The sequence below is a fragment of the Numenius arquata genome, chromosome 2, assembly GCF_964106895.1.
Source record: "Numenius arquata chromosome 2, bNumArq3.hap1.1, whole genome shotgun sequence".
Lineage (NCBI taxonomy): Eukaryota > Metazoa > Chordata > Aves > Charadriiformes > Scolopacidae > Numenius > Numenius arquata.
The window spans coordinates 129,918,897-129,937,901 of NC_133577.1; the positions used below are offsets into that span (position 1 = coordinate 129,918,897).

At 41.9% G+C, this 19,005-nt stretch overlaps 1 protein-coding gene across 2 annotated transcripts in view; it reads right to left on the reverse strand.

Annotated features, from left to right (window-relative positions):
- The window catches only part of CHCHD3 (coiled-coil-helix-coiled-coil-helix domain containing 3), a 186,571-nt gene that overhangs the window by 35,101 nt on the left and 132,465 nt on the right, over positions 1–19,005 (reverse strand). For both annotated transcript variants that reach the window (XM_074144641.1, XM_074144642.1), the window contains exon 6: positions 631–701. In XM_074144641.1, coding sequence (XP_074000742.1) covers positions 631–701 — 71 coding nt within the window. The remainder of the gene's footprint in view (positions 1–630; positions 702–19,005) is intronic.

Genomic DNA, 19,005 nt, shown 5'->3' on the forward strand with positions numbered 1-19,005 from the left:
GTATTAAAAATCATCACAGAATAATTCATTTCGCACAGCATTTCTTGGTTACTGCTGAGACTAAAAGGTGGTAAAAAGTTCTCTCTGTATCCTTACTAAAATGATAAATGGAACCTTCTGAGTAATGGATGAACCAGCAGAAAGGGAAGAGTCCAAGGCTAAGGGTCAGAGTCACTTTGATCCATCAATTACTATATCTTCATTTAACCATCCTCAGGACTAATCAAAATTATTTAATTTGACCTTCGCTGTTAAGGGCAAAGTGAAGTTGCTAATTTAAATCCTTTCACATCGTGCAAGCACAGGATGAATACTATTGTAATGCAAAACTGGAACTACATTTTTTTGGTGCTCCGTTAGAGAAAGAACGTTAAGGAATATATTTTTAGAACATTTCATGCACCTTATCAAATACAAATTAATTAGAACATTACTAACTGTGCATCCCATTTCCATGCAGCTTATGGTTACTATAGACTGGCTTCCAAATTCTTCAAAATTCTCTCATTTCAATAACCAGCACAGACTGATAGGATCTAGGATAGGGGGAAGGGGACCTATTGTGAATTTTAATGGGGGTAAGAACTCCTCGAGCTGCCAGGCTCAAAAACAACCGGAGAAAAGACTTACTTGAACCGAGATGACACTTCATCGGCAGCTTTTTGGTATTGCTCTGTGGTAACTTTGTAGAACTGGGCACTCTGGAAAGTTAAAAAGAATAATACAGATTTATCATTGATATCCATGCCAATATCTAGTAAACAATGCTAATTTGGATATTTTATCAATTTAAGTTGCTCCAGAAAACCCCAAAACCTAACTCTCAAATCAGGTTTTTGACAAAGTTTCAGAGATGACTTTTCTTAAGGTGTTTTTTTTTAAATAAGTGTGTCCTCTTGGTTCCAGAAGGTTCTGCAAAAGAGATGGCTCTCAGGGAGGGAACTGTAAAGAGACATGGGATAAGAATCACATATTTAGCAGTTGGTGCTGCTGGAACCTTTTGAAGCTTTTCCATTAGAAAAAAAAAAGAAAAAAAAAAATCAAAATACTGAATCTTTACTTCTTTGCATGCCCCTCTTTGTGTTACCGACACACACATCCCCATCGAGTTTGCAGGTGATACTTGAGTCAAACTTCAAAGTCGCACAATAAATTGACTGTGGCTTGACTTTCTCTTTTGCTCTTTGCCTCGATAATGTCTCTCACAGCGAGTTATTTTAATATTCCAAACTTCCAGGTCATTTCAATCAGTTGCTAATTTTAATTTTTAAAATCAGGCAGCTTCAGAACTTATTTTCATCTCCCCTAAACCCAGGAATGCCTTTCACTCGGTTCCACCAAATCATTAATTTCCAAAACGCAGGCAAGACAAGATTGAATCATCAAGCAATAGAAATTTCCTAGACTTAAAAATGGCAAAGTTTCTCAGTGGGACACCGGATATTCGAAGACAAATCACTATAATGTTGTGATGCTTCATGTCTAGATAATATATACTTGGTATTTTTAAAGAGGTTTTTATAGCCTTAGCACAGTTAGACTTAAGACGTAATAGCTAAGGCACCTGGCTTCACAGTTGGAGGAATAAAGAAAAGTTAAAGCAGTTCAAAAGTTCTCTAAAACCGTTTTTCTCTGAATGGTGGGGCAAACAGGTTGTGGAGATGTAGCAAGGTTTTGTCGGCGCTTGCAAGAACTCTTCCGTAGCTTTGCAGCTCTTGAGTCATCGGGCATCCCAGGGAGTCGCATTAACATGGCAACAAAACTCTTGCAATCACACACGGCGTGATTACTGAAACCCCGTTCTGAAGCCTTATTTTAACAGTCTATCTATTTAATATCACGGTTTAAAGTTATTCAGGCCACAACACTGATTTTGCACCTTTAAAACATTCAACATAACATGGCTGGCACAATGCAGTCCAGGGAAAGCATCATTCCAATTTTCTTTTGGGTAAAGCAAGCATATAATAATATAGTAATAGTTAAAACATTGATGTATGAAAAAGGAATATGCCTAAAACATTGTTGGGGGGGGAAAAGAGAAATTACAAACCCCTGTAACTGGAGAGATCACTCTTTTGTAAAAGTCAAAGATGACATGGTCTCTTTGATCACTGGGTTAGTAAACATGTCCTGAGCAACATTATCTGTGCCAAATTATGTTATGAGGAATGTAGGCAAGATAAACCCACTACGGCAAAAGCACTTGATGGAAACTCCAAAAGAGGCAGCACTAGCTACAAAAATAAAAGGAAAAAACAATTTTCCTTTCTATTTGAGGATCTCATCTTGAGAGGTTCTTTCTTGTGAATTATAATCCTGAAATGGACAGAAATGACTGAAAAGAACACCAACTCCAGGCACGGGTAAAATTGTATTGCAAGTCTAATATTTTCCTACAAATGATAACAGATTGTGTAACATCCACTGCAGTCAAAGGTCAGGCACAGATCACAAAGAGCCCGGTGGTCTGCTGTGCTCCTGCTTCTGAGGTTCAGACCTAATAATTCATTTGTACTGGAACCAAGGTTTCCACGCATGTGACTCGGGGTCATTTATTTTTTCATAAATCATTGTTGGCCAGTAAGAAAATGAAAATGAAAATCCTCCTCACACCGGTGACCCCCCTCCCCTTGCATTTAGCAATCTCAGCTGCCCAGTGACAGTCCCATCCAGGTTCCCGGGATGCCGATGAAATCAATGGGGACGCGATTAGACAGCAGACGGACCGCGGTGCGAGTGTGGACAGGTCACCATTTGAGATGATGAATAGCTCTCCATCATCCTACGCTCCCCTACGATGCTAACATTTACTATAATCTTATTTGGGTTGCCATTTATCTTTCTTTCGCCTGATCAATAAAGATGAACACAACAGTTGTAAGGATCGATGGCAATTTTTTATCATTTTCAAGCATGAAGGAGCATTTCTGACACAAAAACAATATTCTGAGTGTACTTGTTCTACTTTTTAATTGCAGTTCAAGTGATCAACGGAGCTGCTATATATGCCAAGAAGTTTTAATCCTACAGTAGACTCAAGCTTTCAAGAAATAATTTGTTATCTCAGATAAAGTGTGCCGTGTTTCTTGGATCCGATCTTCCTTTGAAATTCACTCAGGTTCTCTTTTAGAGATATATTCTCTATAATCCAGAGATGAAGTTTCATTTTTAGAAGTCCTCCCTAATCCTCAAGATAAGAATGCAGTGGTCGTTTCTCTAAATACAGAAAAAAAATGGTGCTATAATACAGCACTGTTAACATAAATAATTTCCTCAGTCTCCCAATAAAGATAGATATATATGTATCTATATTGTCTATATAATCTGCATATTCATGTGCTTTTCAACTCAAAGTGGAGGAAAAAAGCTCCAGTCCAATTCTCAGGTGAGCAGCGGTGGCAAACTATCAGAGAAGCTCTGGATCGGGCCTGTGGATCTTCACGAGTTCCAGCAGATATTCCAAAACCAGCTGTTTTCTCCCCAAAGTGTGCACGGGCAGGGAGGAGGGAGGGAAGGGGACAGAAATGCAACACCACTTACCATTCTGCATCAAGCGTTGTGTGCGCAAACATAGAAACCTCAGCTATTTTTATTACATTCCAGATGTATATACTCTCTCTACATATATATTCCTAGGATTCTTTTAACTAAACAAGCCACTAAAATAGTAGCAAATACCACAATCAAGTTCCTTTGTATCTTTGATTTGAGTCCCTTAGGCACACGCGTTATAAAACAGTAGAGTTACGCAGCATCTTCCCCTCTTTAAAGCCTTCTCTGTTGCTGTATAACAAAAAGATGGTTTTCTGTAGTCCTTTGTTCCAAGAGGTATGAAAGTGCAGGAAGCGTGTTACGGAAGACGGTAGGAACTTCCAAGAGGGAACAGAAGTGTCAGGGTTATGGAATTTAATCGTCATCCCAGATCCTGTAGAAGATGTCGTTTCTGTATCTGTTATGGGGCTCTTGCACAATGTGGGCATGTTGCTTGACTCCGATATCAAAATAAAGTGGCAAATTTGGTTCTTGATGACTAAACCGTAGCTTCTTCAAAGTCAAGCATCTAGTCTAAACCGATCACTGCGCTGTGCTCCAGAATCACAGAGGCTGCTGGTTAAAAGATCCCACCCCATCTCACGGAATGACAGGAATTCCTCTAGAACAATAGGAATTGCTCTATCGACTCAATGAGGGTCTGAATAACTAACTCAAAATTGGTGATTAACTTTAAAGCTGCTAAAGTTGGGGGAAATTTACCCTTTTGTGTGCATGCTCCTCATTTGCCATCTGCTTGACTGAAGAAACGCTGCCCACCTTCACAATAAAAAGTGATGTACTGGACCAGAGCAAATACTCATCCAGCTCAAGACCTGGGGAAGTATTGACAGCACACGGGTAGGATGAAGCGCAGAAGAGGCACTTGGTGATGTTGGGTGATCCTCCAGCACATAAAATGACTAAAATCTAGTCCTAGGGATATGCCCCAAACTGCACCATGACTGTCAGCAGGGGCGAAACCAGCCATGCCACATGTGAACAGCTGAACAACCATAACCAAGAGTCCTATCTCCAACATTAAAAATACCAGAAAAAGCTAAGGATTCCATGACATCATGCCTTACCTACCTCTTACTGAGCATAAAAGGTACCTGTGATCATTAGTCACCATGCTTTCTCCATAGCCTGAATTATTTTCCACAGAGAATTTATTTTCATTTCTGAAGTATTATGGGAACGGTAACCCAAAAAGGCCTATGAGAAACCAGTAATTTTTCAAAATTGGAATGCTGTGGAATAAATAACGGATGTCACAGAATCACAGAATGATACGGGGTTGGAAGGGACCTCTGGAGATCATCTCATCCAACCCCCCTGCCAAAGCAGGTCCACCTAGAGCAGGTCCCACAGGAACGTGTCCAGGTGGGTTTGGAATGACCCCAGAGAAGGAGACTCCACCACCTCTCTGGGCAGCCTCTTCCAGGGCTCTGCCACCCTCACAGGAAAGAAGTTCCTCCTCATGTTCAGATGGAACTTCCTCCGTTCAAGTTTGTGCCCATTACCTCTTGTCCTGTCACTGGGCACCACTGAAAAAAGACTGGCCCCATCCTCCTGACACCCACCCTTTAAGTATTTATAAGCATTGATGAGATCACCCCTCACCTTCTCTTCTCCAGACTAAAAAGACCCAAGTCCCTCAGCCTTTCATGTCGTGCACACTGAGCTGCACATGGAGTAAGTAGGGTCATGTGGAGGAACCTCACCAATTACACAAGGAGGTATGGGGGTACATAAGAGGTCCACGTGAACTGAAGAAGTTCACTGCCTTCTGTGCTGACTTTTTTCAATTTGAGTTTAGCACTTGGTTATTCTTTCAGCAGAGAAAGCTTAAAAAGAAAAAAAAGTCATGGTGAACATCAAGCTGGAGGAAGAGAAAAAAGAAATCCCTCAAACACTAGAAACTCTGCGATGTAAAATCACGACACCGAACTTGCATCACCTGGAAAATTACAACGCTTAAGATCCCCAATTTAGTCCTCTTCTACCTGAATTAATAAAGCAGTAGGTAGCATGGACTTTTTCTGGCCAAGGTCTCTTACCGGTTCCAATAATCCCAATAGCTATTAACCTGCTCTGTTCCCTCAGTCCAGAGACTTTATTTTTCCATTACTCTGCTGTATTTCCTACCCTGTATCTCCAAAAGAGGAGACTCTCCCGCGACCGACTCCTGCTTTCTCACACCCTCTTGAAATTTCTTTCACATATGACTTTCATCTAATTGACCTGAACAGGACCACGACACGTTAAGTTACTTAAGTGTTTATGGCCAAACACACAGGATGCAATTGAATCGAGCGACAAGCAGTATTTTCCGTGCCTCTCGCTTAGCACCCTTCTTCGAAAAGAAATATGGGGATTTGTCGTTCGTGGGGGAAAAACTGCTTTTTAAAGAGCTACCTTCAAAAAAGGGAAGAGAGAGAAGCGTAGGCTGGCATTGTGGAAGAGAAGCAAAAGAAAAGAGGACATGAATTTTAATTTTAAATCCATTCCAATTTCCCCTGATAAATACACAGAGCCGTAGCAAGTACAAATAATGCTGTAATTCAGGTAGAGAAAAATGAGATCTAACCACGGGCAGAAGTATTTTCATCCTGTTTGCCCCTGAAATAATCCTCCCCAAACAAAAGTAAGAGCAGGAGCTTCTTAAAGAACGTTGTGGAGGAATAGGAGAAGAATTATTTTGCTAGATAGATCTGATTTCAAAGGCCCGGGTAAGAAAATAAATTCCTACAGAACCTCAGAAGGTCAGCTGTTTTGTCTGCATGTGGGACCTCAAAGTAGAAGTGCATGTTTTAGTCTGTGCTGAAAATCTTCAGATTTTCAGCCAGATAAAGTTCTGAAAGATCTTGTGTCATCCAAGCTGATAAAAGGTTATCTAAAGAACCAGGAGAACTTGAGAGCCCTCATTTAATTTCACTAAAGACACGTCACCTGTATGCACTATTTTATTACAAATGTGCTGAAACTGTTTTCACTGCAGACATACCACGACTTCTTTTTGCCATTGAAATTTTCCTTTTAAGCCCCTTGGCTCTTAAAGCCCTGAACAGATTCAATGTGAGAGTAACATTCATGCAACCTATTTAAGTTTCTTTTTTTTTTTTTTTTTTTTTTAATTTAATAGTTATGTGGTTAACAGTTTATTTGACGAAGCAAAAGACGTGTGACTTCCATACAAAAGAGGCAAATCTGGCCTTTGCTTCAAGTTAGTGCTGTGAAAGACAAAAATGAGCACAGCTTGACTTCAGAGCAGCTCAGCACCTGCTCCACCCACCAAAGGAACGAAGAGCTTGGGCTGTTTGGCACCTTTGAGAATCAGGGGAGAATTTTTAATTTAAAGACTTCTTTTCCCTTGTCATCCTCCCCCACGGAAGGACTCAAAGCATTGGCAGGCAAAGATTATCACATTCCCTGAATGGCAAATTGGAAAGTTTTCTTTGCCTCTTTTTAATCCATTTCTGCCGAAGTTAAGCTTTCTTTTATCCCTTAATTGAACTTCTGGCCATTTCATCTCAGTCTCTTTTACAAACCCATTTGTGGATAATAGGAAGCATTTTGGTTTATTCATCCTGTTGACACGCAGTCTGAGATCGATACGGCCCTAAGGGCCAAAGCCAGAAGGAAGGAACAGCTCTTAAGCCTATGGAGTAAGGAACAGCTCTTAAGCCTATGGAGTTGCTTCATAGATTTAAATCCAGCCTCAAGAGTGCCACTGCTCAAGGCCAGGTTGGATGGGGCTTTGAGCAACCCGGTCTGGTGGGAGGTGTCCCTGCCCACGGCAGGAGGTTGAAACGAGATGATCTTTAAGGTCTCTTCCAACTCTAACCATTCTATGACTCTATGGTGCTGCAAAGTAGGGACAAGAAACCAGGCATGGCCACCGCTCTCCAACGAGACCTTCTACAGCACTTGGGTGAAGGAAACCCATAGAATCATAGAACGGTTTGGGTTGGGAGGGATCTTAAACATCATCGAGTTCCAACCACCCCTGCCATGGAACACCTTCCACCAGACCAGGCTGCTCAAAGCCCGTTTTTGGGGTACCGGAGGGGGATCACGAGAGGTGTATGATCACTAGATCATGCCCCACTGTTTATGCAAACTATAAAGCAGACTCTGTGGATTACAAAGAAAAAGGCAAGATGAACTGTTCAAAGAAATAGCGTTAAAACACCCAGTCACAATTGATCTGTGAAGCTGCCCCTAAAAGCAACAAGTGAGCAAAAAGAGGAGGAATTGGTGAAGGGGAAATAACACAAAGAGAATAAGACTACCTACTATAGTGCACACACCCCAGTTCCAAATTATATTAAATTACAGCTTTATAAATATATGACAATTTTTATGGCACCTTTATTTGAATTAAAAACCTCTATTTGTCTCTGAATTGATTTTAATATACCATGTGAAAACCAAACGTATAACATCATACAGATTCCCAAGCAATAGTGCATCTTTATTCTACCTCAAATGCTATTAAAATGATATATGAATGAAGTAATTTCTTCTGAAATTTCATCAGATCAGGCCTTTGCTTGAATTTTTCACTAAGTTATTTTTTTATACAAGTTATGACTTCTCTCATCTGGTCCAGCCGCACTATTCAGCCAATTGTTGCATTTTTCAGCTCCGGAAGGACGTCCAGCTCCGCATTCAAGGAACCTACATAACACTTAACGACTTTTGCTCTTGTTGGGGTTTTTACATGCTATCATGAGCTCCTTTTTGAACAAAGGGACTGATTGCCTTTGGTATTGTTTTGCCTTCATCAGAACCCACTGGATGGACCAGAAAGTCCTCTGGACCTGTCATAGGGCTGAAAATAATAAGCTTTCATGAAAATCTATTCAAATGAAGCATCTTTCCATCAAACAGTGGCTGCTGCCCAAAGCAAACCAGTTTTCCAATTCTGAACTATGGCATAAAAGTAACCTCCCGAGAGGCACCCAACAGATCCCTCGATGGGAGACTTCGACCACGTAACAAGGTTGTTGAGGACAACTCAGAAATGGTCAGACTAAAGATGCAGGGACAGATCAGGGGACTTGCTTTCACAGAAGAGGAGAACTTCTTATGTGCAAGAAGTGGGAAAAGATGCTGCAAAGCAGGGAGAGAGAAGGCAAACTGAAAGAGAAGGCCCAGAATTCAAAGAAAGCTAAGTAAAGATCTGGGATCCTGGACTGAGCCTACAAAGCACATCCGGAGTTAAGGAATTTAAGGCTAAGACCGATTTTCAGGATTTGGTGGAGTTTTGTAGAGTGCAATTTCCTCTCTTTTGCCCTTTACTCCCAAGCCTTTATAAAACCTCATCTCCCCCTTATGTCCGGAAAGAAACTGGCTCTGGACCAGAGCATCCCTCTGATAGAATCGATGTTTGAACTCTTTGGGACTGAAGGGAGGGCCTTGGACACTTGTGCCACCACATTCCTGCTTCTACAGAGGAATAAAAAAGCAAAGAGGTATCTGAAACAGCGCTGAAGATGCCGGAGAAGGAGACACTCCTACGATCTACTCAAACAAAGGAAACAAAGGAGAAAAACATGCTGCATCTTGGCAAATGTTCTGCCAGAAGACAAGTCTCTTCCCAACATCATTTGTTTGATTTCATGACGTGTGCTTGTCAAAGAGTATATATTCAGTGCGCAGCAAGTGAGGCAAAGTACTTAACTCAGTTATCAGCAGAAAACGGGGAAAACAGCTTATTCTTTGACCTTTTCTTTTGAATTTCCAATCCTGTTTTTCAGGCAACACCAACTAATACCTTTAACTGCAACTATTAATGTCTCTAAAGTTTCTCCCAAGATATGCTTCACTTCACTTTTCTGCCCTAGTAAAACATTGATCTCTAATTTGTTACCACTTGGAGCTGCCAAAGAAAATGAAAACCTTTGTGAAAAGGACAAATCTATTCAAAGTTCTTACAGCTATTCAGCCAAGCATCTAATCTGCATGTAATTGTAGTACAGTCTTTAATACAAATGTTCTCAATCTTAGAGATGCACGTGTAAATGCACAACTATATTTATGTCTCCCGCTGATGACAAGATGCCTCATCTAAATGATTCCTATTTACAAATTTCCTTCTCGGTCTCACCCCTTTCACTGTTACACATTATAAATTACAGTCTCCCTACGGTACCAATGGATGTTATTTCTCCACGTCCTAAAGTAGACTTTTTCCCCCCAAAATGGCATACAAACCCAGCAAGTTGCCAAGTGCTGTTGTCAAGGCCGTTAGGAATGGGTACCGCTGCTGCCAGGGGTGATGCTCAAGAAATGTAAGTTTGAGGAAACCCTTCTCCCTGTGGCACCGGGTACAGGCTGCAGCACTAGGAATAACTCATAAAGGAATTAAAATTCCCACTGTTGGCTGCCTTTATGGAATTAGTTTTTAAATACCGGTCCAACGGGTAACTTATAGAATCATGGAATGGTTTGGGTTGGAAGGGACCTTTGAAGACCATCTAGTCCAACCCCCCTGCCATGAGCAGGGACTTCTTCAACTAGACCAGGCTGCTCAGAGCCCTGTCCCAACCTGGCCTTGAATGTTTCCAGGGATGGGGCATCAACCACCTCTCTGGGCAACCTGGGCCAGGGTCTCACCACCCTCATTGTAAAAAACTTCATCCTTATATCAATCCTGAATCTTCCCTCTTTTAGTTTAAAGCCATTACCCCTTGTCCTATCATATCCTTGTCCTACCATATTCCCATAGCAAAAACCACACCATAGGGAACTACATCAGCTCATAAGCAAACTAGGATCAGCATCAGTCTTGAATGACTGTGGGTTACAAGGATACCTCAATATTTTATTTCAGCTGTACATTATGTCCATAGCATTAAAAAAAATACACTTTTTTTTGCTATAGCAGCACAAAGTCAGCTTAGCTGAAGTCTTCTATTACATTCACGCATAGATGCAGCTCATCTCCTGCACGAATAACTCTTACAAAGTCCAGGGGTGTTAGAGACTCAAGGGAAGACGATTTGAGTTTACTCACAAAGCTGTTGTTGAAAAGTTGTAACAGGGACAGCTCTGAGTTCATGTAGCTCTTTCATGGACTACAGTAGCTGATGTTGATGTTAAGATGATGTTGCTCATCCTCTGCAGTCAGAGGAATGATCTGGAAAATCACTTTAAACACCACCTATTTCAAAGTTATTTTGGTCAGCTTTCCGAGGCAGAGAGATAATCCATTAAAGTGGTCAAAAGAATAAGAGAAAATTGCTTCTGTGAATGATGGGTGAAAATTTGGCTGGATCATCAGGCTCTACTTGGAGGGCAGCTACACGTAGATTTCCTCAGGGGTCTATACTGCAGCCATCCCTCTTTAATGTCTTTACAATGATCCAGAGATGGAGCATGTGCTAAACCAAGTTTGCAGGTGACAACAAATTGGGGGCACATGCCCTGTGAGGAGAGGCCAAGGGAACATCACTTGTTTAGCTGGGAGGAGAGGAAGATCTGGGGAGACAGAGCAGCTTCAAAAGCCCCAAGAGAAAGTTATCAACAAAATGGAGACAGACTTTCTACTGATCTGAAGTGGGAGAACAAGAGACAATCATTATAAACCAAAACAACAGAGGTTCCATATGGATTTATTAGGAAAAATATTTCCCTCCAAGGATAATTAAGCAGGGGGACAGGGGTTTGAAGAGGTTGTGGTACCTCCAGCATTGGAGGTCATCAAAGATCTGACTGGACAAAGCCCTCAACAACTTCATCTGTCTCAGTGTGTTGTCTCAGTGTGACTTGTGCAGGAGTTTGGACATCCCAAGGCCCCTTCCAGATCCAATAATTCTCTGAATATGTATACTTACAGTCAGTGATATATCTGCTATCAGAATGAAAATCTATTTTGGCTTGTAGATGTGCAATCTGCTCTGCAGCTGTATGTGAAATTCATCTTGTGGCAGAAGCCCAACATAAAGAATCACAGATTAGCTGTATCTTCCTTCAAATAAATGGAAAGTAGCTGGGTTTAGCTTTGCTTATTAGATCTACCTCTATCACTGCTCAGTGAGATTGGTTGCCGAAGGGCATAATGAGTGCGAGATTACCATTTTTTGAAAAGCACAACGCTGCCACAAATAACACTTATGCGCCAACCCTCAAGAGATCAAGAATAAAGTTCCTGAAAGAAATTCTAAAATACTCCATTTCTCTCAATCCAACAGCCCTGGCAACAACGTCATCTCACAGGCTTGTTCCTGTCCCTATGTCACAGCTTCAAAAAGTTTTGTCTTTTTTCTTCTGAACTGATACCAGGTTGTGGTAACTTTCTCAGGGACCTGTCTCAGCACAGCCAACGCCGATACTACACTGAGATTCAAGAAGTTTGATTGATGCCCCCAAAACCCTCATATTGTGGAATTATGAGCTGTAGTATCTAAGTAGGGTGAGTTAATTATTCAGGACCACTTGATTATTGGCATTTGGTGAGACCAACAAACTTTTTTCACTGTTGGAAGAGAAGCTTTTGATGATGTCAGGATTGGCAAGTCAGAAAAGAGGAGGTGAATCATAGAATCATAGAATGGTTAGAGTTGGAAGCGACCTTAAAGATCATCCAGTTCCAACCCCCCTGCCATGGGCAGGGACACCTCCACTAGAGCAGGTCGTTCAAGGCCCCATCCAGCCTGGCCTTGAACCCCTCCAGGGATGGGGCAGCCACAGTTTCTCTGGGCAACCTGTTCCAGTGTCTCACCACCCTCACAGGAAAGAATTTCTTTCTAGTATCTAATCTAAATCTCCCCTCTTCCAATTTAAAACCATTACCCCTTGTCCTGTCACTACATCTCCTGACAAAGAGTCCCTCTCCGGCTCTCCTGTAGGCCCCCTTCAGGTACTGGAAGGCTGCTATGAGGTCTCCCTGGAGTCTTCTCTTCTCCAGGCTGAACAACCCCAAGTCTCTCAGCCTGTCCTCATAGGAGAGGTGTTCCACCTCTCGGATCATTTTCGTGGCCCTCCACTGGACCCGTTCCAACAAGGTCCATGTCCTTCCTGTGATGGAGACACCATCCTTTCACTGTTCCAAGTTCCTGATCCATGTCAAACCACCCACAAGATATCAAGGTGGAAAGTCTTTCAATCGCTAAATATGAACTGCCTGACAGTGGATGCCGTACAACAAGAGCTAAGCCAAACTGTAAAAACCTACGTATCGATAACAGTTTTTGGTGATTATGAAGTGACTAAAGTACTTCAAGGGTGGTCTCTGGCTGTTTTGAAAACCACGTGCGAGCAGTAAGGAAATATCAGGACTGGTACAACAAGAATATGAAGGATATAAAAAAATTCCTTGGTGAAAAACATTGTATGTATTTGTCCAGATGACTGAAAAGTACCTGAATCCAAGAGAACTACATTTTACACTTAGTCTAGATTGAGAACTATGCTCGTATTTAGTGGAGCAAGAAACGAAATGAGCTCGGAGCATGTTTAAATCAAACTAATGTGAGAATTTTTCAATGCTCTTACAACAGTGTATCCCAGCAGAGCCATTCCGTTTGGAAACAGCCTTTCTGAAAGAAATGCAGCCAAAACGAAGGCAGGTGGCCTTCGCACTCAAAAACCTGCTAAATAAAAACTCCAGGACCTCTGAAAAAGAAACCGATTAAGTGGCTCAGCACGCTACAGTGTAATCATTAGCACCAAATACATTGCTTTGCAAGTTAAAAACACGGTTCTATGGCTCTCAAGTCATAAGGCAACATGTCACAAAATTCCTACAGCTGGACGATACGCTCAGCCAAATAATTCAAATGCAGACCTCTAAAAACATTCATCATTTATAACTATGTTTTCTGACCTCTAAAGATGATTCCCACTATTTACTGGGCTTCTTTTTCCTGCATTCTTCGGAGGTTCTGTTTATTCCTACCATCCATTTCAACTCTCCCTCCTACAGTGCTCGGCGCATCTTTCAAGCCAGAGCCGTTCTTCTGCCTTTCAACCTTCCTGCAGGTATTTAGTGTATGTTCTGTCTCCTACATATGTATATTCCCCCACTGGTGTCTTTGTTTTTCCTTTCCATTCAAAGTGATCGCTTGTGTTATTTACCTGTCTTTTTCCAGACATCCACAGCTTTCCGCAGACACCTCTTCCTCGTTAGTCTGAACAGATTTTTAGTTGTTTCTTGAGAATGCAGCCTGCATATATACACGTAGCCCCCCCACGCCACGTCCATTTATTTTGGCTAACGTTGGGAACTCAAAATTTGCCTGTGTAGGTCACTGCTGTTGTTATGAAGCAGGTCTACCTGTGCTGGCAACAGTCCATGGCATTTGTCTCTTACGACGGGCCTCATCACACCAAACCTTATCAGCTACCTAGAGATACTAATCAATAATCAACACCCAAAGAGATCACTGAATTACAAAATCACAGAATGGTATGGGGTTGGAAGGGACCTCTGGAGATCATCTAGTCCAACCCCCCTGCCAAAACAGGTCCACCCAGAGCAGGTCCCACAGGAACGTGTCCAGGAGGTTTTGAATGTCTCCAGAGAAGGAGACTCCACCACCTCTCTGGGCAGCCTCTTCCAGGGTTCTGCCACCCTCAAAGGAAAGAAGTTCCTCCTCATGTTTAGATGGAACTTCCTCTGTTCAAGTTTTTGCCCATTTCCTCTTGTCCTGTCACTGGGCACCACTGAACAAAGACTGGCCCCATCCTCCTGACACCCACCCTTGAAGTATTTATAGGCGTTGATCAGATTCCCCCTCAGTCTTCTCCAAATGGTAACTGGTAAAACTTCCACTTCAGAAATATTCCACACGTTGTATGGTACAAACATACAGAGCATTTTACACTTGATTTTCCAATATAAAAGCACAGGTCTTGTAGGGATTTTTCTTTTATTTTTTTTTATGAAGTTCATTCAATTTTACAAGTATCTGAAATCACCTCTTGTCAGTTCGTGGCAACAATTCAAAGAAAAAACAATCACTTGAAGTTTTCGGAATTTAAAAGGGTCATTTTCGGAAAACTTCTTCGTATTTTCTAACAAAAGGAAGTCCAACCTCCACTGTTATCCAAGAATTCATCTTACCTCTACACAGCAATATTTTGTTTTGCTCAATTGAAATACTACTGCCTGCTCAGCCGTAAGAGATTCTCAAGTCATCAGCATTCTGCAAGTTATTTTAAACATGTAATTAAAGAAAGTTACAAAAAATTAAGTGACAGTAGCAGCAGTAAATTCTTAAGAAGGAAGAAACATCTTGAAAGCTGTTTGAAATGTGTAATGAATAGAGTATGGTCTGTATTCATTTCAAGGGGCGTGTTACACTGGCAGCACATTATTTGGTAGCGTTAAGTCAAAAAAAATAGTGTATCAATTCACTGGTATTAAAGGGGACACAGGGAATATGTCACAGAATATCTCAAGTTGGAAGGGACCCATAATGATCCTCGAGTCCAACTCCCTGCTCCTCACAGAATTACCTAAAACTAAATCATATGACTAAGAGCATTGTCCAGACGCTCCTTGAACTCTGACAGGCTTGGTGCCGTGACCACTTCCCTGGGGACCCTGTTCCAGGGACCGACCATCCTCTCAGTGAAAAACCTTCTCCTAATGTCCAACCTGAACTTCTCCTGGTGCAGCTTCATTCCATTTCCTCATGTCCTATTGCTGGTCACCAGAGATCAGCACCTTCCCCTCTATTCCCCCCCTGAGGAAGGCTGTGACGAGGTCACCCCTCAGCGATGAGGTCACCCCTCACTTAGCCTTCTCCAAGGTGAACACACCAAGTGGCCTCAGTCAGTCCTTACGAGTCTTGCCCTCAAGGCCTTTCACCATCTTGGTTGCCCTCCTCTGGACACACTCTCACAGTTTGATGTCCTTCTTATATTGAGGTGCCCAAAACTGCACACAGAGCTCGAGGTGGGGCCACACCAGTGCAGTGTCGAGTGGGACAATCACTCCCCTCCACCAGCTAGCGATGCTGTGCTTGATGCACCCCAGGACACAGTTGGCACTTTGGGCTGCCATGGCACACTGTTGACTCATATTCAACTTGCCATAAACCCAACCCCCGAGATCTCTTTCTGCAGGATTGTTCTCCAGCCTCTCATCCCCCAATTTGTTCGTATAACCAGGAATACGTTATTCCCTGGTGGAGAATCCGCCACTTGCTCTTGTTAAGTTTCATAGGGTTGTTGATTGCTCAGCTCTCAAGCCCACCCAGAGCTCTCTGTAAGGTCTCTCTACCCTTGAGGGAGTCCACAGCTCCTCCTAGATGAGTATCATTGGCAAACTTACTTAATGTACATTTGACTCCTGCGCCCAGAACAGTTTTGCTTATTAAGACACCAAACTGAACAGCTTCAACTACAGGAAACTATATCAAGGTTGTCTCCTGTAAGGAGAGACAGAGCTCCTGAGTGTCTGGCACCCCCTGAAAAAGGGGCTCCTGGAGGCCTGATTTAAGACTCCGGCTCTTCTCTTACTCCAAACCACCTTTTCTTTTCTCTTTATGCTTTAGCAAACAATACACAGCTTGTAAAAAAGATGATTTTTGCATGTTGTGTTCACTCTCAACATTACCTGCTGAATACAAAACTCGTGCAAGTGAAACCCAGTGGGAGGCAGGGATAGGAAAAAAGGGAAAATCTCCGTATTACTATTGTAATCACAAAAGCCCTGCATACATCCAGCACCTAACTCCGCTGTAAATCCCACAAAGTAGGGTTTGCTGAAAAATAATGCATGAGATATCGTTCACTACAATCCAGAACAGTCTTTAATACACAGTTTTGTCGCTGGCGTTACGCCGTTTCAATGCATTAAACAGCGAACACTATAACCACCTGATATGAAAAATAACACTTTGCTATCTTCAAAATGAAATCTGGGCAAAAATGCTTTAAAAGCCTAAGCAAGAAATGAATAAAGAGTAACTTAAAAGTCCTGCCTTCAAATTTCTAGACATTTTGCTGAATAAAATGGTTAACACAAAAGATGGCATATTTTAAAGCGTTTGCTTCTCTAGACAATAAATTGCGTGATATCTCCTTCCATAGAATTTATCGGAGAATTCCCACTCTCAGTATATTTTGATGATTGCACTGTTCTCCCCTTGCTTGGAGGAACTGAGGCAAAGAAAAATCAGTGATTTTTCCAAGGTGTGAAACAGAAATAGGATCATCAAACAGACTTTCTGTTGAAAGATTCACTTGTTACTCAAAGACAAAATTACCATTTATTCAAAAAACAGAGGCATTTTCTGTAACGTGGGTCAAAACGCAAGTATTTAGACCTGTAGAAAGAGGTAATTATAATTTATATCACGTTAACAACCGCCAAGCACTACTATGCTTCTGCTTTTGAGAAGTGTAGGCTAGTGAGGATTAACTCCTGAAATCAGGACCAAGCTTGGCACGAAAAGACACTGGAGCTGGCACGAAGCAACAATTATCTGCATTGCTTTTAAAAATACATATGGTATCAAACACCCAAAAATATTCTGTATTATTGTCACAGTCTATTGGGAACAAGGAATATCTTCTTTGGGTTTTATGTCTGATAAATATATAGATAAATAAGCAAGAAATTTTGTTGCGGGGAAAAAAAAAAATCTTTAACTGGATTAAAGTGGTCCCAGATATAGAAAACACTGAAATGCTATTAAGGTAAGACATTTTAAAAAATTCTAATCCTTCTCTGAGAATTAGACATATGTTTGAACTCCTCTGCTCTGGTTCATTTGAATTTGCTTCCTAATTACCGCAGCTCTGTTTTTGTGTTTTAATGTGCATAAATACATATTCCTACGTGATTATAGGCCACAGTAACGCAAACGGTTAAACTCTCTGACACAGGGAAAAAAAAAAATAAAGATTTCAAAAGTGGCAGGAGAGTATCTACTCGTTTCAAACACATGATTATCTTTCCGTATTTCAAAAGGAAAGGCCTTTTGAGGCATGGAAATATGCATGTGAATAGAAACATATTGAAAAGTCTCAGCTTTCAGGTATAATGCTTTTCAGTTAGAAAGGCGTAAAAAGGGGGGGGAACTTTCAATTCTCTCTGACATGCTTAAAGAGAGGTGAGCACAGCACCAGCCTGGCATCATCATCTCTGTCCCATCTCCCAGCTACCGAGGGTTCGCCACCGCTTTTCCCAAGCTGTCCGGATATCCCAATTAAAAATTATAAGAGCAACCATGAGCCCCCTCCGCAGCCGAACTGGACCCATCACCTACCGAGCGGGTTATCAGACACAGAACCTATAAACAGCCCAAAAAACAGTTAAAACAGAATACAAGACTAAAGAAACCTTCAACTTGGAAATACTAGTGTAAAAATGACACATTATTTTTCCAGGAAGCATCTCAGAAATCCAGAAACTCAATGCCATCTATTGCTTCTCTTTAAAATGAGAACTGAGGGATTTTAAAAGTATCTGGATAATGCCCAAGACAAATTAGTTTTGCTCTCTTCAAAGCAAAAACTTGGCTGAAAAGAAGTTGTCACTCGGCTTGGCACCAAGTCCATTATTCTGATTTTCTCCCCTCCTATATTCACCAGTTTTCTTCGTTCAACCTTCCTGGTCATCTTGAGTTTGAGTTCCTTCTGCCACCTTTATTGTAGTTTCTGGGGAGTTTCCCAGAATACAGAAAAATACAGAATTCTGAAGTTCTGTATTTAATTCTCAACACAGAAAAAAACTTTACTTAACATTTCACTCCTTTTGTGGCAAAGCCTGGACAAAGCTGAGATCTGGGCCACGATTACTCTTACACAAAAACTAGTACATCCGTCTTATGCCCTCTGTTTGCAATGGCTGCATCCTAAAATGCTGGTTCAGCTCTTACGGTGGTTGGACTCTCCCTGATGTTAAGAATATCATCTCTAGACACAACAGCTCCTGGGCAGGACTTGATCTCTTGCACAATAAAATGAGATGAGGAAGACAATATGCCTACAACAGGAGCAGGACACAAAACAGAGCACTGATTTCCTCAAGTATGGCGTGAACTGTGTCCTTTACACAAAGCCTTCCCAAAACCCAGCATTCTCTGTGCTTACCCTATAGAAACAGAATCACAGAATGGTTGAGGTTAGAAGGGACCTCTGGAGATCATCTAGTCCAACCCCCCCTGCCACAACAGGGTCACCCAGAGCAGGTTGCACAGGAACGTGTCCAGCTGGGTTTGGAATATCTCCAGAGAAGGAGACTCCACCACCTCTCTGGGCAGCCTCTTCCAGGGCTCTGCCACCCTCAAAGGAAAGAAATTCCTCCTCATGTTGAGATGGAGCTTCCCCTCTTCCAGTTTGTGCCCGTTCCCTCTTGTCCTGTGGGACACCACTGAGAAGAGTCTGGCCCCATCCTCTTGACACCCGCCATTTAGATATTGCTCAGTATTGATGAGATCCCCCCTCAGTCTTCTCTTCTCCAGGCTGAACAGCCCCAGGTCTCTCAGCCTTTCCTCATCAGAG